General features: G+C 35.5%; 1 protein-coding gene across 2 annotated transcripts in view; it reads right to left on the reverse strand.

The window, feature by feature from the left end:
• The window catches only part of LOC126273200 (cGMP-dependent protein kinase, isozyme 1-like), a 365,331-nt gene extending 343,594 nt beyond the window's left edge, over positions 1-21,737 (reverse strand). Inside the window, exon 1 of one of the 2 annotated variants that reach the window (XM_049976745.1) lies at positions 21,395-21,541. In XM_049976745.1, the coding sequence (XP_049832702.1) occupies positions 21,395-21,421 (27 nt within the window). In that variant the 5' untranslated portion in view covers positions 21,422-21,541. The other variant, XM_049976753.1, reaches the window with a different exon arrangement.
• Between the last annotated feature and the right edge of the window lie 4,625 nt (positions 21,738-26,362).

Here is a 26,362-nt window from a genome sequence, read left to right on the forward strand (position 1 = left end):
ATCTAGGGAATATCATGGAAGGATCATGTGAAAAATCACATGGTTCTGAGAACTACAAAATGAAAGAGTATCACTGCCACTCTCAAGCAACGTTATCTGCGGTGGTTTTTCCAAAAATACCTCAAACTTTCCTGGTGGAGAACAGTACACAGTGGCTATTATCAAATTTAGTTTTGTAACTTTTATCGCTGCCACTTCGAAGTCTTTCACAAATTTGTTGGGTAATATTAGCTATGTTAGTAACTTTTATATCATCCTTCACAAATACGGCTATTCCCTCAGAGTGACTGTTAGTCTAGAATACTAGTCAACCAAAGAGAAATTTTGTAGGGAGACAAGATTTTATTAAGGTCTCATCAAGCCACTGCTCTCAAGGACACATTACAGAAATATCTTCTATTTCATGCATTACTGGTATACTGAATATTTTGATGAAAGATCTTCATTACCAAATTTGTGGGAATATCTAAAGTAATAAAATGCCATAGGGTAGGACTGAGTGACAGTATGCAGCCTATGTCAGCAATCTTCTCTGGAAGGCAACACAGTGAGAGACTCATTCTGAGTACACAGCAATAAAAAACTTAGTTTTTTTGGTCAACCTATCCACATGCACATGCTTTCTCAGTGTACAAGGTATCTGGAAACCCAGAAACATCACACATATAGCCCCATCCAGTATATACCCACTGATACCTAATTTTAATACCTGTAGCTCATTTTGATTTGTTTGGAACTGCATAACATGGGTTTTTGCAAGATTAATGGTTAAGGTGTGGCTGCGAACCAGTTGTAGCCCTCTTCCATTATTCTGACTGTGTTCGATATGGATGTGTTCTGGACTTTCACCAATATAACTGTGTTGTCAGCAAACATCACAGTTTTTGAAGAATCTTCCAATTCCCTGGTAAATCATTTATGTAAAACAAGAACATAAGCAGGCCAAGCACAGAAACTTGCAGCACAATGTGTTTAATGTTTCTCCACAATGAATTTATTATTGTTCCTAGTGTATCATTTGCTTCTAGGATTCTCTGTTTTATGACTTAATCGAAGCAAGAGGAAGACCCTTAATGCCATATCATTTTAGTTTCCCTAGCAGGACTTTATGATCCACACAGTCAAAGATCTTGACAAGATCACAGGAAATGCTAACAGAGTAATTTTTGTCATGTAGTTCTGCTTGAAATGAATTTGTGAGATCATACATTGAATTCTCAGTAGTAAAGCCTTTAGAGAAGCCTAACTGAGTTCTTGTTAAAAGGCTATTCTCAGAAGTATTGTGCAGTATCCTGCAGTAAGCTACTTTCTTAAAATTTTTTGAGACTATTGGAAGGACTGATACAGGTCTGTGATTAGAGAACAGTTGCATATCTCCACTTTTGCATATTGTTGTTACTATTACACACTTCAGTCATTCAGGAAATACTGCTTGACTAATCATCTGGTTACAAAGGTTGTGTTTCCAAGTCAACAACATTTTAGTACACTGGCTGAGATACCACCAAAGCCAGAATAGCTACTGGCATAGTCCACATCAATTCAGGCAGGCTAGGAAAAAATCTTACCTTCATAGTGTCAGAAGTTATTGAATTTAGCATATGTTAAAATGAAGGTCCACGTAAAGAACACATATTTTTTTGTCTTCTCCAAAAAAATTTCTGCTCCAAGATACAGGCCTCCAATTATGACACTACATGTACCATTTTAAACATGTGAATTTTGAAAAAAAATTGAAGTTCTAAACCTCTGGAACAGTTGTAGATATTTTATTGGTTTTTTGTATTATTATTTGAAAGATAATTGTTTTATGATTACAATGAAATCCTCCATTTGGACTTATCTGTCAAATTTCTTTTACTCTAGCATTCTGAACTTTTTTATAATTTATGGAAAACTTTTTTTTCCAAAAATGCCAATCCATAAAATTTTGATTTTTTTCTGTTGAGTTGTACTATATAAGTCTAAATTCCCTGAAAAGGAGAGCTTCCACTTTTAGACTGAACAGGTTTTATAAACAATTGAAATTTTTGGCATACATAAAACATGTTTTATTACCACATTATCACAAAACAGGCTCATAAAAATCAAAACCTAGCCTTATTCAACATAATTTTAGTTTAGGAAGATGAGTAAGACACTCATTTTTCAAGCATTTTAAACAGATCCAAAATTTATATGAAAGGTCCAAGGACTTAACGGTTTCAATTTATACAACTGCTGTGCACTCTGTTTTATACTGAAATTAGCCAGTCAATGAACTAAAAATGTGTTCCACTGCTTCAGTATCTCCCTTTGATATAGAATGATACCTTCCTGTTGAACCAATAGGAACCAGAGCACTTAAAGTCTTCAGAACATTGTGAACAGGAAGTGAGCACTGATGGCATTGTTGCTGTCCTTCAGCTGGAAACCTATATCCAGCAGCTGGTCCATGTGGTAGGATAAAGTTCACTACAGTTTCATTTAACTCATAACGGGTGTCTATAATCCCTGCAATCCACCAGTCACAGTCATAGACACATGCCACAAATATCCCCCTTCTCAGGTTGTGAATCTGAATATTATCCTGCTGGTTCTGAGGTGTTGACTGAACAAACAAAATTTCTTCTTTCTTGCTCTTTAAACTGCGTGCAATATGAGTTCGTGCATCACTTTGAGTCCAAAATTTTGTTTTCTGAATTCCTTTTACAGGAGTAGTTTGTTTCGACCATTCTTCTTTTTTCTGCTCATGTAATTCTTCAATTTCCTCTTTGGGCAAAAGAATGAGGGCTGTGGATGTGTAAGATTTCATGGCTCTTGTAAAATCCTCTGTATTCTTAATTGAAGCTGTGTTTGGTCTGGAAAGATTATGTTCTGTAGCATGGTGGTTAAGCAGACCTCCTACACCATCAGAAGGCCCCTTCCCGAGACCAGTTTGCAGTTGAAGAATTTTGCACAGCAAGCATGTGCTGAGTCATCACTTATAACTGCAACACTTGTGGTCTTGTTTTGAAAATATGTCATGCCTGTAAAGATTGAGCACTAAACATAATTCTTCAGGCTATACACACTTTTTCACTTCTGCAATGTGTTATTTTCGCAATTTCTTCAGATGCTAGTGCGTTACTGCTTTCACTGACCATTTACCAAGTTCATCAATGAAACTGTCAAAGGCAACAGTTTTCTTAATTAGTTTATTTTCCTCCCACATTGCATATGTAATTTCTGCAGAGTTATCTGCTACATCATTCGGGACAAACGTCTGTAAGGACAGTCCTCCCTTTCCAGGGCAGTCACCACATTCTTGGAACAAACAAATCTCTTGCTAAATGTGACAGACAACTAATGATTTCACATGCCCAACAAAGGTATCATATGCCGAGTGCTCCAGTAAGTTCTTCAAAGTGACCACACAAAGTTCAAAATTCACTTAGTACACACATAAACTGACATCTCCAGGTGGGTGTGAAACTACCCACTTAGTTCATAGTGCATAAAATTGTGATCTTCCAATATGTGAAGTTGTATAGTTGCTCCTATAAATTGCAAAAGTTTCTTCAATACTGTGAGTCATGTACCTCTTCACTTTCAAAAGTTTTTGACCTTCAACTGTTACAGTTATAATAACTCTTCTGTTGGCACTGTGAAGAGAACAGACCCATTTATCTTCCAGATAAGAGGGATGCACTATTTGAACTTGAGCTGCTTCTACATAATGACCATAATAGGGATCTGGTCTTCTTAAGACTCCTTTTACAGACCTCACAGTTTTTGCTTTGTCTATCATGTACTTTGATACTGATGGGACGTGGTTCAGAATTGTTTTCTGTGAAAATATCTCTGGAATAATAGTCAGAACTTGTACCTTTTCACTGTAGGATGCACAATATTCATCAGGTGATTTGATATTTGTGAAAAATACCTGGCAAGAAGTGCAAGAGTGCTTTGGTTCATTTCCTTCTGAAGATGGAATTTCCAATTTGAAGAGTGTGGTCAGTTTTGCAATAGTGTATTCATCCATACCTTTAGTAATTTCTCTGCACTTTTTTGATGCATAGAGCTTATGACTCAACTTCACTGGCCAAATTTTCTTAACAGGACTAACACCTACATCTGTAGCTGACTTACTCAGGATATTTAATTATCCCTCTATTGATGCAAAATCTGCATCATCTGCACCATGGGAGGCTTCACCTTCTTCAGATACTATCATTATTGTTATCCAGTCAAAACATTTAGAAGACCAAAAAGTCATCATTGGAAACATCTTCACTTTGAAATGAAGGTCTTCAATAATATCTTAACCTCACAGAAACTCACATTTTAAAGTTTCAAACAAATACAGATGACCTGTTAGTAGCAGAAACAGACATTAATGGTCATAAAATGAAATAATTATAGTGTGTAAAGTTCCCTTCTCCAGATGCATAACAGATTAAAATTGATTTACACATTTGCAAATGAATCAAGAAGCCAAGATTATCATAACTTCCTGTTATAAGTACCTCTTGCTGTCTACTTGAATACCAATCTGTTATCTTATTTTTGATACTTTCATTTATAAAACTTTCATAGGTTTGTATTCTGGGATTCTACAGGTAAAGTAAAACAAGCAGACAGTCAGACTCCTTCAGCAAATACATAGTTGTACATCTCACTGAAGCCTGTTCAAAGTTCCTAGATATCTAACTCTGGTCCTCTATAATGCTACTCTTCAATAGTATTTGTTGTTAGAAATAATGAGTGCTCTTTTTCTTTGTAAATGCTGTCGGTGGTGCATACTCTTCAACTTTTTCATTGGCAAAATAACTTATTTATGATTTTGGAGTTTGCCAACAATCTATTTCACAGATGTAAATCAGATGTCTTACATTTAATCATGCTGGTATCTGCAATGTGAATAATGCCAGTGCAGTCTATGGTGAGAAAAATGATACATATGACTGTCTAAAAAGTAGCAGGCAACCATTCTCAACAAATGAATTGCTGATAGCCAGTCAGGGAGTCTACCTTCTTGTTCTGTGAGTGAGCCAAAACACGGGACACAGCATACTTGATTATTCACTTACTGTTCCATTCTTGTTGTTGGCTGTACAAAAAGTCTTGCCTTTTGTTGCAAGTTAGCTTACAGGTTAAGGTAATTTGAGCAGCAAAACAACGAACTATTTTACTTGTTTTCCTACCGGTAAAAGCTAAAACTTGCCAATAATTCTTGTGTCAAGGATTTCTAGTTTGTCAGTGGATATAAAACTAGACACTCAACCCATGTGTGAAAATACTCTGAATGAATTTTTTTTTTTTTGTGTGTGTGATAAAAAGTCAAATGATCATTCAGAATGTTGGACTCTGGATTTGTGAGAAAAATGAGTGGTTAATTGTTTCAGACAAAAAACTTGGTATGAAACGTTAGCAAAGAAGTGCAAAACTTGGGCATGGAAATGAATAAACTGCTAGGCATGAACAACGCACAACCTTCGACTTCCATATCTATATCATCTTCAGGCAATTCAAGAAAAGAAGAGATGTTTTCTTTGCAGAAAAAGTACTTAAACATAAAGTTCCATTAATTAAGCTGCTGCCCAAATACTACTTGGTACTACAGAGAAGACAGCAGAAAACGCTTGTACTAGGGCATTTCAAAATAAACAGGAGGTGACAGAAATGTATTTCACACTGATTTTAAAGTCAGACAAAGAATCTCATTCTGGTATAAAATATGAAATAAGAAATGATTTTGAGACTGGAATTGGCCTGCTAGAACTTAAAAGAGTTCACTTGGCCCGCATTTTACATTCTGGAAGTGAATGTACTAACATTATAAATCGTACTGCACAAGCAATGAAAAATACAACAGTAGTCATTACTTTTGTGAAACTCTCAAAAGCAGGAGAAGAGCTGAACTTCAGAAGCTTAACACTGGAAAGGGCAACAAAAAGCAGATGTCTTGAGCCCAACAGATTTTATGACTGTCTAAAATGTAGGATGGAGAATTGTCTTCTGCAGATCGAGGATACTGTTAGTCTCATTCTGATATAAAATGTGAAATAAGAAATGATTTTAATCATTTGAACGAAGAGTGTATATTTGGAAGCTGCTGTATTGAACTGACCCAAATGTCGTTCCAGTTTCTATTTATAGAGTATCAGAGGAAGCCACAATGGAAGTTTTCTGGTGAAATTTCATTGCCTGCTTGAAAAGCTCAGTAAAGAAAAAAGGAGAAAGATAATAATAGCTGCTGACTTCAATACTAATATCACAGCTGAAAGCAATGAAGTATGCAAATTCACTGACTTAATAGAAAGCTTTGGCTTCAAAACAAACTTCATGCATGCCACTAGAGTAAATACAGAGTCAGCTATCTATATTGGCAACATTCTAACAAATTAAGTACTTGAAGATGTTTATACATTTTGCATAGATTTAGGAATCTCTGACCACTCTGTATTATTTATTGCACTACCAACAATTAAAAATGAAATTTCATATAACAAAGGTCATGTGAAAAGGAGCTTAAATGGAAAAAAATTCAGTTACATTTAGAAATAAGGTAAGAGAGGTTGAAGGGCCTTAAAAAGGCTCTGTTTCCAGTAATAGTAGCTTTAACATTTTTTAGGCAATTTTCTTGAAATATTTAATGAAACTTTTCCACTTAGAACTACAAGCAACAAAACAACTAATAAACTTAAATGGATACTTATTTGATTTATCGATCCATTTTCATCTACAGCTGCACAATGTGCAAGAGATATTTGGATTTTTTTTGTTAAAATTAACAGTGTTATATATAATATACCTTTGAACACAATAGCACACATTAATATATCAATTAATGATGAATACTTAAATAAATGTTGTTACGCTATACTCAGAGAGATAAAATACAAATGTTGTTCTGAATGTGACTACACTGGGTAAACACACAAAAATTTAGTTTTGTAGGTATTCATTTACTATGTAAAAGCAGTGATCAACCAAGTATGACTCCATTTTAGATTTGAAGTGACCAATGTTTTGTATGTGTTTAATGGTATCTGGTAAGGCATTGTATAGTTTGATACTGGTATGGATAAGGCTGTTTTGAAATAACTTTGTGTTGGTGCTTTGAACATGTACATCCAATTTTTGTCTTGTATCATAGCTGTGTATTGTGTGATTTTCAGTGATGAGTGGTCTTTTGAATGTAAGTTTTGCTTTAAATACATTATATTTTCAAGTATATATATGCAAGGAAGTGGCAGCATCATCCTTTTTTGAAACAATGGTCTACATGACTTGCAATTATCTACCCCTTCCATTATTCTTATATTTTTTTATTTTATTTTATTCTATTATTATTTTTTTTTTTAATTTTGAATGTTTTGATGGCATCTTCAGAATTTCCCTAGAACATAATCCCATACCAGAGGTGAGAGTGTACAACTGCATAATACAGGGTGTTACAAAAAGGTATGGCCAAAATTTCAGGAAACATTCCTCACTCACATATAAAGAATAGATGTTACGTAGATATGTGTCCATAAACGCTTCATTTCCATGTTAGAGCTCATTTTAGTTTCGTCAGTATGTACTGTACTTCCTCGATTCACTGCCAGTTGGCCCAATTGAAGGAAGGTAATGTTGACTTCGGTGCTTGTGTTGACATGCGATTCATTGCTCTACAGTACTATCATCAAGCATATCAGTACATCGCATCAACAGGTTAGTGTTCATTACGAACGTGGTTTTGCAGGCAGTGCAATGTTTACAAATGCAGAGTTGGCAGATGCCCATTTGATGTATGGATTAGCACGGGGCAATAGTCATGGTGTGGTATATTTGTATCAAGACAGATTTCCAGAATGAAGGTGTCCCTACAGGAAGACGTTCGAAGCAATTAATCAGCGTCTTAGGGAGCACTGAACATTCCAGCCTATGAAGCGTGACTGGGGAAGACCTAGAACAATGAGGACACCTGCAATGGATGAGGCAATTCTTTGTGCAGTTGACGATAACCCTAATGTCAGCGTCAGAGAAGTTGCTGCTGTACAAGGTAACGTTGACCATGTCACTGTATGGAGTGTGCTACAGAAGAACCAGTTGTTTCCGTACCTTGTATAGCGTGTGTAGGCACTATCAGCAGCTGACTGGCCTCCACGGATACACTTCTGCGAATGGTTCATCCAACAATGTGCCAATCCTAATTTCAGTGCAAATGTTCTCTTTACAGATGAGGCTTCATTCCAACGTGATCAAATTGTAAATTTTCACAATCAACATGTGTGGGCTGACGAGAATCCGCACGCAATTGTGCAATCACATCATCAACACAGATTTTCTGTGAACGTTTGGGCAGGCATTGTTGGTGATGTCTTGATTGGGCCCCATGTTCTTCCACCTATGCTCAATGGAGCACATTATCATGATTTCATACGGAATACTCTACCTGTGCTGCTAGAACATGTACCTTTACAAGTACAACACAACATGTGGTTCATGCACGATGGAGCTCCTGCACATTTCAGTTGAAGTGTTCGTACGCTTCTCAACAACAGATTCGGTGACCGATGGATTGGTAGAGGTGGACCAATTCCATGGCCTCCACTCTCTCCTGACCTCAACCCTCTTGACTTTCATTTATGGGAGCACTTGAAAGCTCTTGTTTTCGAAACCCCGGTACCAAATGTAGAGACTCTTCGTGCTCGTATTGTGGGTGGCTGTGATACAATACGCCATTCTCCAGGGCTGCATCAGTGCATCAGGGATTCCATGAGATGGAGGGTGGATGCATGTATCCTCGCCAACAGAGAACATTTTGAACATTTCCTGCGACAAAGTGTATGAAGTCATGCTGGTACATTCTGTTGCTGTGTGTTTCCATTCCATGATTAATGTGATTTGAAGAGAAGTAATAAAATGTGCTCTAAAAGGGAAAGTAAGCATTTCCAGGCACATGTCCACATAATGTATTTTCTTTCTTTGTGTGTGAGGAATGTTTTCTGAAAGTTTGGCTGTACCTTTTTCTAACACCCTGTATACACACTGAAGGGTGTTGTAGCTGGTACAATTTTTTAATGTACGCACAATGAAACAAGAAGTACTTAATTTTTTGTTCATTTGCTCAATATGTGCTTTCCATTTCAAGTTGTCTTGTATATGAAGTCCAAGAAATTTGGTACAGGCTGTTTTGGCAATTGTCTGTCCGCATAGCTCTAGATTGGGTGATGTTAGATTTTTTGTTTGTGCTGTTTGTATATCCATAGCTACAGTTTTTTAGTGTTTATTATTAAGTCATTGTCATCAAAGTAACATGTTAGCCTGGCAGTGGTTTCTCTTATGTTTTTTACAAGAGTTTCTTCTGAGTTTCCTGTAATTAGCACACTCGTATCATCAGCAGATTGAAATATTTTACTGCTGTCATTGCTTATGTTTAGGTCATTTACATAACTGCAAAACCAGATCAAAAACATTATTGTAAAAAATGATATTATTATAAGTAACCAATTTGGATTTCAATCAGGAAAAAACACTCTGGATGCAATGAATAACTTTACTGATTCACAATACGCAAATCATTGGATTAGAGGAGTAAAGTTGCAGGTATTTTCTGTGATCTCACAAAAGCATTTGACTCCATTAACCATGACTTGCTTATCTACAAATTAGACAAGTAAAGAGTTAAATTGGCTAACATCATACTTACATAACAGAAAATAAAGGGTAACTCTCAACTCAGATGCAGTGAATTATTGTTCTAAATGGAGTACAGTATCACAAGGTGTGCCTCGAGGCTCCATTTTGGGGCCAATCCTTTGCCTATTCTACATAAATGATGTACCCATAATTATAAATTCATGATCAGTTCTGTTTGCAGATGATACTTCTGTTTTAATTGAAGACAACAAAGCAGAAAAAATTCTGAGCTCCATCGTAAGCACACTCAATACCTTGGAAAACTGGTTCCAGTTAAATTGCTTGAAACTGAACATTGCAAAAACCCACATGGTACATTTCAAAATCAAACATTCAAAATGTGTGGAACTTAAAACACAACATAAAAATCAACCTATGAAAGAAGTTGACCCTGTCAAATTACTGGGACTAATTGTGAAAACGAGCTTAAGCTGTAATACACATATTGAATACACATAGTGACTCCTATCAAATAAACTATGCAGTTTTTCATTTGCAATGCAAATATTAGCAAATTCCACTAACTTGAGTACACAAAAAACTGCTTATTATATATATATATATATATATATATATATATATATATATATATATATATATATATATATATATATTAAAAATAAAGATTCCAAGACTTACCAAGCGGGAAAGCGCCGGCAGACAGGCACATGAACAAAACACACAAACACACACACAGAATTACAAGCTTTCGCAACTGGCAGTTGCTTCGTCAGGAAGGAAGGAAGGAGAGGGAAAAATGAAAGGGTGTGGGTTTTAAGGGAGAGGGTAAGGAGTCATTCCAATCCCGGGAGCGGAAAGACTTCCCTTAGGGGAAAAAAAGGACAGGTGTACACTCGCACACACACACACACACATATCCATCCGCACATACACAGACACAAGCAGACAAATATGTCTGCTTGTGTCTGTGTATGTGCGGATGGATATGTGTGTGTGTGTGTGTGCGAGTGTACACCTGTCCTTTTTTTCCCCTAAGGGAAGTCTTTCCGCTCCCGGGATTGGAATGACTCCTTACCCTCTCCCTTAAAACCCACACCCTTTCATTTTTCCCTCTCCTTCCTTCCTTCCTGACGAAGCAACTGCCAGTTGCGAAAGCTTGTAATTCTGTGTGTGTGTTTTGTTCATGTGCCTGTCTGCCGGCGCTTTCCCGCTTGGTAAGTCTTGGAATCTTTATTTTTAATATATTTTTCCCATGTGGAAGTTTCTTTCTGTTTTATATATATATATATATATATATATATATATATATATATAGAGAGAGAGAGAGAGAGAGAGAGAGAGAGAGAGAGAGAGAGAGAGAGAGAGATTCCACTTGGGAAAAATATATCTAAAAACAAAGACGATGTAACTTACCAAACGAAAGTGTTGGTATGTTGATAGAGACACTAACAAACACAAACACACACACAAAATTCAAGCTTTCGCAACCAAAGGTTGCTTCTTCAGAAAGAGGAAAGGAGAGGGAAAGACGAAAGGATATGTGTTTTAAGGGAGAGGGTAAGGAGTCATTCCAGTCCTGGGAACAGAAAGACTTACCTTAGAGGGAAAAAGGGGCAGGTATATACTCGCGTGCACTCACACACATATCCATCCACACACATAAAGACTTGATTGAGTCAGTAATAATCCACATTGATTTAGTTACATCTACCAGCTTCATGATGTTGCTGTTTATTGAGACAGGGATGCTGTAGTCTACTGCTGAATAGGCCATGCTGAGAGTGGATGATCATAAGGTTGAAGCTGAAGAACTCCATCTTGTACCGCGCAATGTTTCGAGAATATTATTTCTTGACTTCAGTTTAGCTGTAGTATTTGCTAGGCATTGTTCAAATGACAGTTTTCTATCAAGTATAATCCCAAGGTACTGTGGATATACGTTATGGGCCAGGCAATTTTCCTTGAAAAATATGTCCAGTTATTGGTTGGCTAGGATATTACTCTGATAAAAGCAAGTCGATTCAGTTTTGTTAGTTTAGTTGAAACCCCATTTACAAAAATATTATCCCTTGGACCTATTTCTTTTGAAAAATAGTCTTTGGTGACTTCAGTTTGTTTGTGCTGTGTTGCTTTCACCCAGTTATCAGTATAAGGGTCTCAAAAAATAATAAAAATAGTTTCAGCCTCAAAGGACAAGAGCAGATCTAGGAACCATATGTATCACAGTAGTAAATTGCTGTAGCTGTGTTGGGAAAAAAACATTGGAACTCTAGGTACAAACAGAAAGCACTGAAGCACTAGTTTTTATAGATACTGAAAGCTGGCTAAAGCCAGAGATAAGTTCAGATGAAATATGGGTGGAGCTTATACTTGACAACTTAAATAAAATACCTGGTTCCTTTTACTGATCTGTGATACAGTTGGCTGAACAGTTCAAGGAGGACTTCAGTCTCATTTCAGTTAGGTATCCCACTCACACTATCATAATTGATGGTGACTTCAATTTACCTTGATATGTTAGCCAAAATACATACTTAAAATTGGTGGTAGGTGTAAAACATCATCCTAAATCATACTAATCACTTTCTCCAAAAATTCTTTTGAATAGTTAATTCAGAAGCCCACTCAGAGTGTAAAAGTTGTGAAAACATACTCAACAGCATATAATCCCAAGAAAATAGTGAGCATTATGACAGATAAAGGGATTAGTGACCACAAAGTCTTATAGTGAGACTGAATACCATAACGTCCAAACCCACTGAAAACAAATTCAAAATACAGCTATTTTAAAAAGTAGATAAAAATTAGCTTGATGCCATCCTAGGAGTGCATCCATTCCTTCCAAACTGACCGGGTTTGGTGTTTATTCAAATAACTAGTATTGACAAGAATAAAGAGATTTATATGAAATTGATTAATGAAAGATGTAACTGATCCGCCGTAGTATACAGCACACATCGGAATGCTGTTGAAGAAGCAACGAATAAAGCATGCCAAATTTAAAAGACTGCAAAATCCCCCAGATTGACAAAGTTTCACAGAAGTTCAAAATTTAGCACAAACTTCACTGTTAGGTACACTTAATAGTTTCCACAGTGAAACTCTATCTCACAATCTGGCAGAAAATCCAAAGAGATTCTGGTTGTATGTGAAGTACACCGGAGGCATGACAAAACCAATAAGTCCACTATGTGGCAGTGGTAATGTTATCGATGAGAGTGCCACTAAAATGGAATTTTCTTAAATTACTTCACTAAAGAAGATTAAGTATATATACCAGAATTCGACTCAAGAGCTGCTGCCAACATGAGTAACTGAGAAGTAGGTATCCTTAGTGTAGCACAGCAGCTTAAATTACTTAATCAAGGCAAGTCCTCTAGTCCAGACAATACATAAAGCCAATTCTTTCAAAGTATGCTGATACAATAGTTCCACACCTAGCCATCATACACAACTGCTCATTCAACAAAAGACCCATACCCAAGACTGGAAAGTTATACACATCACATCATATCTCAAGAAAAGAAATGGGAGTAATCTGATGAACTACAGACCCATATCAGTGAAGTTGATTTGCAGTAGGATTTTGAAACATGTACTGTGTTTGAACATTATGAATTACTTCAAAGAATACGAGTTGTTGCCACACAATCAGCACTGATTCAGAAAAGATCATTCTTGAGAAACACAATTAGATCTTTACTTTCATGAAGTAATGAGTGCTATTGACAGGGTATCTCAAACTTATTCCATATTTCTAGATTTCAAAAGATTTTTGACACCATTCTACAGAAGAGGATTCTAATTGAACTGTGTGCCTATGAACTATCCTCTCAGTTGTGCAACTGGATTCGTGATTTTTTTATCAGAGAGGTCACAGCTCATAGTAATTGATGGAAAAAGATTGTGTAAACAGAAGTAATGCCAGGCATTCCCCAAGGAAGTTTTATTGGCCCTCTTTTGTTTCTAATCTATAAAAGTGATTTAGGAGATGATCTGATCAACCATAATATTTTTGCAGATGATAGTGTCATTTACTGTCTAGTAAAATTGTCAGAACCAAACAAAATGCAAACAGATTTTGATAAGACACCTGTATGGTGCAAAAAGTATGAATTGAATGTTAATAATTAAAATTTTGGGGTCATCCACATGAGTACTAGAAAGAATCCATCAAATTTTGGTCACATGATAAATCACAAAAATCCAGAGTTTGTCAATTCAACTAAATACCTAGGAATTACAATTATGAACAGCTTACATTGAAATGACCCATAGACACTGTTGTGGGGAGGCAAACCAAAGACTGTGTTTTTTGGCAGAATGCTTATGAGACACAACAAGTACTAACAACACTGCCTACAACACACTTGTCAATCCTCTGATGGAGTATTGCTGTGCAGTATGGGATTCGTACCAGATAAGATTCATGGAGGACAATGAAACAGCTCAAAAGAAGGGCAGCTCATTTTGTATTACCGTGAAATAGGAGAGAGAGTGTCATGGGACTTCCAGTGGCAATTATTAAAATGAAGGCATTTTTTGTTGTAGTGAGATCTTTTCAATAAACTTCTGTCACCAACTTTCTCCTGCAAGTGAGAAATACTTTGTTGGCAGCCACCTACATAGGGAGAAACAATCATCATTGTAATAAAGTAGGAGAAATTAGACCTCACTCAGAAATATTTCGTTGTTTGTTCCCTTACACACTGTTTGACAGTGAAACAGTAAAGAATTAGAGCGGAAGTGGTCCAATGAACCTCATGAATTGCAGTGTAGTCACCTAGATGTAGATATGGAGGGAGCTAAGCTGCAAGCTCAAGCTATGGCATACACAGTGCAACATGTGGTTAGTGTCCCTGGCTGATGTGTTGCAAGTCACCAGTTTAAACCCAATCAAGATTTCAAAGCTTGTGAAGGTACAAGCACTTTATACTCTCTGTCAGGAATTTCGTTTGGCTGTATATTGTTGTTTTTAATAAAACTGCTTTCAGTTGGAATAGAGCAATGTATTTCATTTATGAGCCTGCTTTTGGATTAGGACTTAGTGTGGTTACAACACAACAAGATGGCATGTATTAAAATTGCTACTTTCGATATCACATGTAAATAACAATATTATGAAAAGAATAGTTGTTACTCACCATATAGCAGAGATGCTGAGCCACAGACAGGCATAACAAAAAGACTATCACAAAATGAGCTTTCAGCCAACAAGGTCTTCATTGGAGATAGGACACTCACACACACAAACAAAGTTTGAGTTTATGTGAGTGTGCATGTGTGTATGTTTTGTCTCCAATGAAGATCTTGTTGGCTCGAAGCCCATTTTCTTATGGTCTTTTTGTTGTGCCTATCTGCAACTCAGCATCTTTGCTATGTGGTGAGCAGCAACTATTCTTTTCATAATATTGTTACATTCCATCCTGATTTTCCCTTTGTTACATGTAAATAACATACTCAAACCATAACTGAGAATCATGTACTTAATGACACATCACTAGTACTACAACTCAGAGTTGTGGATGTACTTTACTATAAAAAGTACAAGTAAGTAATTTTGAGCCAAATGAGTAGATATAAAAAATTCCTAAAATTGTGGAAGAAAGTAAGACACTGCAGTAGATATCTGTATTCCGTACATTCTACAGAAATATACATAAATGTATGTGTAAAGGTTAGCAGATACTCATAATATGTGGTTTTCATTCTTTTAAATGTAAATATTTCAACTCAACTATATAAATATGTAGGTCTCCATCACTACAGTACTTGGGTGTATTGGTAACTGATATATTAAAAAAACCAAGAAACAAGGATCTGGGAAGAATTGCATATTTTATAACAGACTCTCGTGCAGAATTAAGAATCCAGATATGCCTATATATAAGGAGAAATCAGAAAGTTTGAATTTGAAGACTGAACAGACCAGAATCGATATACCAATCAGGTAAAATCACCATGAGCATTAAGGCAGTCACCCCACCAATGCATCTGATGGAGATACCTGTTTGGTAAAACACAGTATCCAGCTGCTTGAAGAAGTCCATAGCTGCCTCCTGCACATCTTCATCTGACTGGAATTGTTCAGTCTTCAAGGCCTTTTTTTAAGAGACCAACAACATTATAATCACATGTAGAGACACCACAATTATAGGACAGGTGCTCGAGTGTATCCCACTTGACTTGGTGCAATTTCTGTGTTACATTTGCGATATGGGGATGTGCATTATCATGAAGCAGCAGCATCCCTTGTTTCACCATTTCAGAAGTGTGGTTTCTGATAGACATGCTGTCCCATTCCCAGTTTTCATTCTCAGATGCATGTCTACCTGTGTTTGTCCTTCAGCAATCAAGAAAAGTACAACACATTTGGTAATACAGTGAAACCCCTGTTTTGTACCTCTGAGTGGTCCAGACTTAAGAAACACAAAATAGAGGAAAATTCAGAATCGAGGAAAATGTTAAAACTGCCACCACATGAGCAAAACCATATGTAATTGGCATATATGTTTAAAATCATAACCCTCTCCAGTACAGTGTACAAAATTTGTATAAGTGAAGGAAATTAAATGTAAAATACAATGTTTGTACAAAAATTAGAGGTAATGAATTTCATCCATTCCTAAAAAATCATAATGCACAACAGCAAGTAAAAACTTGTCAAAAAATTGAAGTTGGTATCTGGGTACAAAGTAACCGAGCTATTTTCTGACAAGCTATGACCGCAATTTATATGTCAATATACACATTTTGAGAGATCTTTCCTGTGGCGTTCCCACAAAAAAAGCAAAAATTAATTAACAAGGTGAATTAAATGGAAAACTTTGAAGTATAGTGAAATTTATCAGACTCTAAGATGTGTGTGGTTTTCTTCTACAGCCAAATATTCTGCAGTATTGCCAATGTGTACCATTTGCCCTTTGAACTCATCACTTGCTGTAGTGTAAACCTATTTATACCAATGAATATGAAATAAAGTTAAGTCTGCTGTGATTTCAGTGTTTCTCTGTTCCAGCAATCCATTACATTTACAACAATCTGTCTGGCATCACAATGTGTTAAACACTGATGAAGACTGCAACAAAGACTAAAAAGCCATTGCACAGCTGTTCACTGAGCACGTCTTGTTAATTGTGGTGCCACACATAGCAAATGGCATAGCCTACATTGGCAGCAGTTGGTAGAGACATGATAGGTTCTAGATTCTGTCAACAGGCTCTGAGCAGAACTACTGTAAGTAAAATAAATCCATGGTAGTGAAGGGCGTATGAGGTATAACTACATGAATTGAACCTAAGTGAAAGCCACGGTCACTCCATTTGCTATACACCAACCACATCAGCTGTACTTTGCAACAACCCACCAAGTAAGGTTGCTGTTTGTCACTCTATATGCTAGAAGATAATTAGCGTGACATCACCATGCTGTGCAACTGTTGGCTGCAGGTGGAAAACAAACACCCGAGATGTTAGAAATATCCAAGGTGTTGTAATGTGTAAGATGTTGTAATATGTTTTGAAGTTTTCAGTTTATTTCACCATGCAGGCTATAAATGTTTGCTATTTTTGAGTTGAACATAAAATGAAAGAACCATCAAAACTGTTTGTTTTAAGACATAATTTGTAGCAATAGTGTGTTGGGAAATGGCTCAGTTAGCTCATACATCATTAACAAAAGTGATGGTCTTTTGAATTACATACCCTACAATATTATCAGTAGCAAAATCCACTTTCCTTCCTGATAGGTGTATTATATGATGTAAAATTCTGAAATTTCTTTCTTGTTTGTTTATGCATTTGCGATTCAGTTATGTCAGTTGACATTATGAGTATACGCAAAATTGCTCCCTAGGAGGAGGAGAATAAAATTCTCACACTGACTTTGATTTAAAGCTTCTGTGCCTGTTTATAGTTTATAATCCAGTAATTTAGGAATTTTGAATGTTTCATAGGTTAAGGTCTGTAAAGTTATTATGTAGTGAGCTGAACAAAGCAGCGAGCTCATTTTATGTGTGTTCGTCTGGTGCACTAACTGTTGGGTGACATAACAAGTTGCCAGCCAACAAGAGCTCACTAGCCAGTAATGGCTGACATTTCCTTGATTCTGACTGAACGTATACTTTGAGGCTTAGCACTTGAATTTAAAAGGTTGATGATCACTGTTATTACTGATTACAGTACATCAGAAATACATGCAAAGAGACAAGACTTGAGTTATAATTGACACAAAAAAATGTGGGGGCTGTGTGCCTCCATCACAATTGCCTCGGTCCAAAACATTTCACATTGACTGTCAAGTTCTTCTGCAGCAGCCTAGCAGTAGTGTATCATAATTGTGCAGTAAAGCTAAACATTGCAAGCTGTGTTGGTAGAACCAATCGTGGATTATATCAGCATTTCCTCTCTCACCCCTCCCCTTTCCGCAATTGCCTGCAATATTCCCCTAATTCTACCATCACCTGTAGTCTTTTGTGTCACTTATAACTCATTCAGTCACATCAAATATCAATAGGAAGAAAACGGGATAAAGTCAAGTAAGGTACCATGCAAGAATTCCTCATTAGGAGGAAATGCAAAATCAGGGAATTTTTAGCATTTATCTTAGATATTTTTCACATGGGGCATGAATTTATGGTGTAGAATCATAAAAAATGTAAAACTAGAGAAAGTAAAATCAAAGTTCCATTCTAATTCACATTTCTGCATTTACCACATGCACACCAAAAAGACAATAATACCATACTAATGCCTTGTCTACATGTTGGTACTTATTTACCTGTCTTGGGGTCACACTATGTTGTGTATATGCTGCAGCAGTGCCCTCAAATGAAAAACCTTTTGATCACTCATTATACAAAGGGAAATTAAAATGTTGCATTATCCCTACTTGTGGCTGAAGTGTAAGCAAATACTTAGAATTGAAAATGTATGACATTATTTTTAAATAAAGGAGATAGGTAAGTTATGTTTTCTTATTTTTTCATTCAGTTACAGATGCAAGAGTAATTTTGGGTGTTCTACAGTTAAGTGCTTTGGGACCATTGCCGTTCTTGTTGTATGTTAATGACCTTGCAGACAACTTTGATAGCAACTTGAGACTTCCCACATATGATGCACTTATAATGAAGTACTGTCTGAAAAAAGTTACACAAATATTCCGTCAGTGTGCAAAGATGGGCAGCTTGGCTTAAACATTCAAACATGTAAAACTTTTCAACATTTCACAAAACTCAAAAGTGTGGTATCCTATAACTACAGTATCAGTGAGTCACAGTTTGATTTGATCAATTCATACCCATTACTAGGTGTAAGACTTTGTAGGAACTTGAAATAATGGAACAATCACATGGGGTGAATTGAGGATAAAGCAGATGGCAGATTTCAATTTACTGGCAGAATGCTAGGAACATGCAACCAGTCTACAGAAGAGATTGCTTACAAATCACTCATGCAACCTATCCTGAAATACTGCCCACCAGTGTGGGATCCATAAAAAATAAGATTAACAGGGGTTATTGAATGTATACAGGGGATTGCAAGAATGGACACTCGTTTGTTCGACCTGTGGGAGACTGTAACAGAGGTGCTGATGGAACTAAAATGGTACACACTTGAAGAAAGATGCAAACTATGCTCAGAAAACCTACTTACAAAGTTTCAATAACTGGCTTTAAATTACAATTGATGGAATATCCTACAACTCCTTACATATTGCTCAGACAGGGATTGTGAGAGCTACAGCAACCACAGAAGCATTTTAACATTAATTCTTCCCACACCCCATAGCAAATGGAATAGGGAGAAACTCTGTTAACTGGTACAAACGAAAATACCCCTGGCCATGCTTTTGACACTGTTTTGCAGAGTATTTGATTTAGATGTAGATATTGACTCTACTATTTCTCCAGACTCTGCTTGATGACCAAGTGAAGAAGAAAGCCAGGAAATATAGGAGAGAACTTTAGAGGTTTGGAATCATTCTTTTTTAACTTTACAGTGTTTGCACCCATATTTTAAATTCGTAATTTTTAATTTACTACATAATAACTATTTAAATTTTTCTGCAATGCAGTAGATGGATAACAAACAATCTGTACCAAGATTAGGATAAGGTAACTGAAAAGATCAGTTCTGCTGGCTTAACACTTACACGCCTATGGACAAAATTTGCAGCACATTGGATACTTAATGGGTACTGTCCTATGAAACAGACTTATGTCTTAATGCAGATAAGGTTGGAAAGTATTTATTTTACATGAGTGTATTCTGTAAAATAGAAAATTAAACATTTTGTTAAAAACTCTTCAAATGACTTGAAAATTTTATATTTAAATGCAAATACATTTACTCTTTAATGGTATTAGTCATTTCAGTGAGAGTGAATTTATGGTTAACTGACAAATTCACAACCACAACAATGAAACTATACATAATTTCTATATGGACTATGCCTTTCTATCTATGGACCACAATGAAGTTTTATAACCCAGTGTAACAGTCTTTAACAGTTTGCTAGTAGATAAGAGACAGGAAAGAGTAAATCTGTGAATATTCAAAAAAGAGTAAAAAAAAGCACCAGCACATTATTAGCCACTTCTACAGCAATTTATCAGAATATCTTAACTGGGGGACATAAATTGGAGTTGACGTTAATGTCCATGATAAACACTTTCTTTTTAATTTTCTAATACAACTGTATAGACTGCTAACAGCATTTTATGAGTCCTTGTTATTAATTAAGCAAATAAAATAGCTCCAATTATAGTTTATCATTGGAATACTTAACAGAAGAATCCTGCAATGGCTGTTCCTTCCTGTTAATGCATAATTTGATTTATTCTACATTCCTCAAGACTCTGCTTCATGAAAGGCTTCAAGGATCACAATTTGTCAATGAAGAAATGAACCTAACTGGGAAATCATTTGAGACTTTCATAGCTGCACTTCCAAACACTATTATATATGGCATTATGTTCTGGGTGAACCATCATCGGTAAAAAAATATTTTCACTACCCAAAAGAGAGTAATCAGCCATGTGCAAGTTCTACCTTAGATAACCATGCAAAAACTTTTACAGAAAATTAATGACTCTGACAAGAAAATTTCAGTCATTTATTTGTATACTTTCATGAAAAACTATCCACAGAAATAAAAACACCCCTATCACAACCACAACACAAAGAGAAGTGACCTACATTCTGTATTAAAACACCAGAATATAAGGGAGAAAGGAAAGTATTACACCAGCATGAAAGTGTGTTCTCCTTCAATTCAGTGTACTGTCAGTTAACCTTCAAAATTTGAAGAGAAGTTTTAATTATTTTTTGTGTACAAAAATAATAGAGTAACAAAAATGTTTGCCCTACTCTTTGACAATCTGAAATTAGTTACAAATAAGTCTAAAAATATGTTGTTAACTTAAATATTAGCACATTTTGTTAAATGTACATCAAGTTTTAAGTTTGCTGCAAATAATACATGTTATGAATGTATAAATAGGTACAAATTATTTATTACCTCCCCTTTCACTTTTATGTATGCATATTCTCGCTTATACAATATCAATGAGGAAAGATTGAAAAGTAAATAAAAAAGTTTACTAAAAGTAAGTATCAGTAGCAATGGCATATGAGAGCCAAAGGTCTCTAAATTAAAACTGATAAATTTAATTGTATATTTATCAACAACTGTATTTAAAATATAACTTGAAACAGTTTATGTTACTTTATATATGTGTATATATATACATATATAGGCATTACAATGTTCTATAACTTACAGCACAGAGTCCACAACATGAGGGCATACTAAATCTCTGAGAAGAGTTGGCATGCAGATTCCTTCAGTTGTTACTCAAATCAGATATCAGCTAGTGTATTAAATATGGCAGCTGTCAAATATGAAATTAAGAAACTGTCACAGATTATCTCATAATTACCTTAATGTTAGTCAATAATTACACAGCTTTGGTACTGTAGTTATCAAACACAAATTAAATGTTTAGCATATACAAATTGTCTTAGAAAATTCCTTTTTATATAGATATATCACTGTATATAGTTCTAATGTGTCAAGAAACATTCCTGAAGGGAAAGCTGTCAGTACAGTACACATTATCTTATCTGTTACTGAGTTTGTAAGATAACTTTTCAATTGATATCTCACCTACAAGTTGGTCACTCAGTATCTGTTAATGATAAGCACTCACAATGTCTCTGCAGACAGAATTCCTTTAATATAAGAGCTCAATTTGAACTTTGGCAGTTGCATGTAATACAGTACCTATAATATTTAGCTATAAAAATAAACTATATTTTTCTTCCCAAATAAATATTTTACTATCCATAATAACCAAAAGTTATGGTCTTATGTACACTTAACTCCTCACATTTTATGTTTAACATATTTATAATAAAGATAACTTGCAGTAAGTGAATTTCTTATTCACTGACAGTGGTGTTTAAAATTAAGAAAAGGGACACTTAAGCAACATAAAAAATGTGCAAATGAAAATTAATGCTCAAATATTTGATTATGAAGAAAAAGACTGTAATATCCGATTGCCTAAAGAAAAAAGGGTATGGCATAACTCTTTGCTACATAAAATACAACAGATGCATAACACTAAACCACAGCACAGTATTATTGAAATTCACTCTCTCTCTCTCTCTCTCTCTCTCTCTGTGTGTGTGTGTGTGTGTGTGTGTGTGTGTGTGTGTGTGTGTGTGTGTGTGTGTGGTGTTCTCTTTTCTTTTCTCTTCTTCTTCTTCTTCCCTTTTTTTCCACCAAGAAGCTGAACAAATTTGTTTAATTTGTTGAACAGTATAGCATATTCTCACTTAATTTTTTGTAATTATTGTCCTTATTAAAAACTAATGCATAATTATAGAACCTGAAAGTAAAATAGCATATTGATCAATCTACAGCACAGTGGTCAATCTAAAAGATGTTAAAGCATTAGTGGCTGCATATACACAAGTTTTATTACAAGTAGGCACAGACAAGATGCTCATTTATTGATCTGAGAATTGTAATGCCATGTTTCAATAAGTCCACAAAAAACCAAATCATTCAGAGATGTTTTTTCTGACATGTTTATCTACAGACAATTGTTTACACTGTAAGCTACTGTATTAATGTTATTTTTCTAATACTATAAATTAGGGCAGATTGGTACTCATCACGTAGAGGAAACACGTCTGTCAACCACTCAACACCTTCTCTATGTGGTTCGTGGCAATCCATCCTAATTCATAATATTATTTCATCCATACTTTCCATTCTTTGATTTTTTCCCAAAATCATTAGTTTAGTACAACATATGTGGAGAAAATCTGATGTAGATAAAAACATATCCACACATTCACGCCACAGACATAGGCATCTGTGCAACAAGGGGTAAGAGGAGGCACTTGGCCCTTCTCCCCACCCTCCCTCTGCCTCCCAGAGACCCGAAATATACAGTTCTTATTCATCTACTGAATGGACAATCATCCATTTTCTGGGATATAATAAACTTTTTATGTCACCTATATAACATTTCTCAGAACTGAACATCTCATTTACATTAAAATTTACAATTTTAGAGCAGAATCATCCCTCCCCCACTCCCAAATATGGAAACATTTCTCATGATGCTCATTTCAATTTCTTTTATTATTACTGAAAATTGTTCATTAATGTCATGTTTCGGTAATTGTTGTTGGGTCCGTGCATGATATTCAGTGCATTCTCTGTAGATATGCACTACAGTTCCAATTAATGTAACAAATTATACCACAATGTTTTGGGTGAAAATTTCTTTCATTCTATTAGTTTAAAATTTGTGTTTTCTTCTCATATTGGCCTCCAAATTTTTAAGTTAAAGCTCATTTGTCAGTCTCTTTAAGTTGATCATTGCTCTTCTTTCCCTATTCTGCTGTGAACTCAGGGTACTGTTCAACCAACTCTGACTAATTCTACAGGTGGAAGTTCCAAAAGCCCCATATCACTTTTCAGAAAATGTGCCGATTTCTGAAAAATGAAAAAAATGCCCCATTATACATGCAAATAACTGACACTGTGTGTATCTGCAGACCTTATAGTCTTCCAGCTTTAGACATTTAGTTTCTCAAGAGTCTTTCATATCATATTCTCATGGACAAGTTAGTTTTCCGTAGAACCCAAAACATCACAGCTCCAATAACTATAATCTAAAATTCGTTTGAAGCAGATAAACACTCCAAACCTTAATATTCCTACAATTATTATAGTTTTACCTTTAGAATGTATATCTACTTTTTATTTCACTGTGGATTCCTATCCTTTGAATGGTTACATAAATAAACCATTTTCTTAGTATTATATGTAACATACAAATAATTTTCTATCTTATTTTAGAGACTTTTCAAAATTAGTAATTTTTGTTGTAGACATGGTATCACAGACTTCTAAAGAAGTAAAATTACATCATACTTAGTTCCGATTCTGGTTTTGCAAACAAAATTAAATTTGAGGAATCCTAGAAATCCTAAAGGTTAAAAATGGTGTTGAAAAGAGACAATGTTTGATGCTTTCAGTCCCAAAGTAATTGCTCCAGAGTTAATCACTAACATAAGCTGCTAATTGCTTGTTGGAAGATTTAGTAAGTCAAAAATTAGTAATTATACAAAACATACAACTTGCTCATTCTTCCACAAGGACACAGGATTCTATATTATACTGTGTTAGATATTTAAAGGAGTCTATACGTGTATCATCAAATTATTGTCATCATTGTGAGACTACAAGACTTCTTTTAATACAGATGTATATGGACTGCTATCATTCAATGTAGGAGACTAATTTACTGAACATCACAAGTTATAAAGCTTTGAAATAAAGATACATGCTGGAAGAAGGGTGGGGCAATGGACACCCTATCCAAATAATTTAATGTTGCTATATGCAACATGAGGATACACACTCTTGTGCTGATTTGATTGATTTGGTCTGATTTATTTCGTGTTCCATAGGTCCAACTGTGTTGGAGTCACAAGGACGTGGAACGAGTCAGTTTTTTACATATACAATCTGATAATCTTATAGCATATACAGAAATTTGAGTACATAATTATATAAAAATTTACACAGTAAATTCTTTGGGCAACAATACAGAAAAAGAAAATACATATTTTCTTAGAATCATTAAAGCACTACAGAAAACAGATACAGAGCACATACAGATATAGAGCTCAGGTTAAATAACATTCTTAGTGGCATCACGTCAACTTGTATTATATAATATTAAAATTTTAGAATTTATTTAGTTGAAAATTCATCTAGTCTGTAAAAAGCTTTTTCTAGCAGAAATATTTGTAGTGCTTTCCTGAACTTACTCTTGTTATGAATCTCTGTCTTTATTTCAGGAGGAAGAGCACTGAAGAGTTTCGCTCCAGTTTAGTGGACACCCTTGTGTGCCAAGCTCAAATTCCTGTGCTCACTGTGTATGTCACTCTTCCTCCATGTGTTATGCTCATGATAATTACTGTTTGGTAGAAAAATCTCTATATTTTTACATACAAAACACATGAGAGAAAAAATATATTGGCATGTAGTTGTGTATATTTTAAGTTTTCGAAAGCTATTTCTACACAAGTCTCTTCAGTGCAATCCACATATAATTCTTAAAGCTCACTTCTGTGCAATGAACACTTTCCTTGCTAATGGCTGGTTGCCCCAAAAAATAATTCTGTACTCAATGAGAGAATGAAATTAGCCATAGTATGCCACTTTTGCAGTGTTAGGTTCAACACATGTGGTGACAACCCGTAAAGCATACGTGGCAGAGCTAAGCCTCTTACAGAGATCAATAATATGTGAAGACCAGTTCATTTTTTTGTCAATGTGTACTCCAAGAAATTTTGTTGTTTCCATTCTTTCTGTTGGTCGATTACCACATGTCGCACTTATCTCTCTCTCTTTTTCTGTTTTTGTACAGAATTGAATAAAGCTGGTCTCACTGGAATTTAATGAGAGACCATTCACCTTGAACCAATTAACCACATCTGAGAGTATGTGATTAATGAGTTCCTCAAGATTGTTGTCTGTTCTACTGCTCATAAAAATTGTGGTATCATCAGAAAATAATGTAAATTTACACGGCAGGCTTGTAATGATGGTAGATCATTTATAAAATCGGGAATAATAGTGGCCCAAGAATTGAGCCCTGGGGCACTCCACATGTAATGGAACTCCATTCAGAATCTAAGCAAGTGTCACACACTCCATCCGACTAATCAAGACAACTTTTTGTTTTCTGTCTTGGAGGTACGACTGTAGCCAATTGCCTGCAACACCACTTATTCCTACTAATTTTGCTTTTTGCCAGAGAATCTGGTGATCAACACAGTCAAACACTTTATATATATCACAGAAGACACCAAGTGCTAGCATTTTTTTCATTAAGGGTTTCTACGACTTCATTTGCAAGTGCATAGACTGCGTCTTCTGTTGAACAGCCCTTTTGAAAGCCCAATTGGCTCTTGCTGAGAACTCCATTCATGAGATGATCAGTAATTCTTACATGTATTAGCTTTTCTAGAATTTTGGAGAAACCTGTCAGCAAAGAGATAGGTCGATAGTTAGTTAGTTCAGCTTTATCGCCCTTTTTTGTACAGGGGCTTGACAATGGCATACTTAAGCCTACTGGGAACAACACCTTTCTGAAGGAAAGCATTAACAATATGTCAGAGAATGCTAGTTATCCACACACAAGAATATTTCAATA

Source organism: Schistocerca gregaria, chromosome 1 (genome assembly GCF_023897955.1).
Source record: "Schistocerca gregaria isolate iqSchGreg1 chromosome 1, iqSchGreg1.2, whole genome shotgun sequence".
Lineage (NCBI taxonomy): Eukaryota > Metazoa > Arthropoda > Insecta > Orthoptera > Acrididae > Schistocerca > Schistocerca gregaria.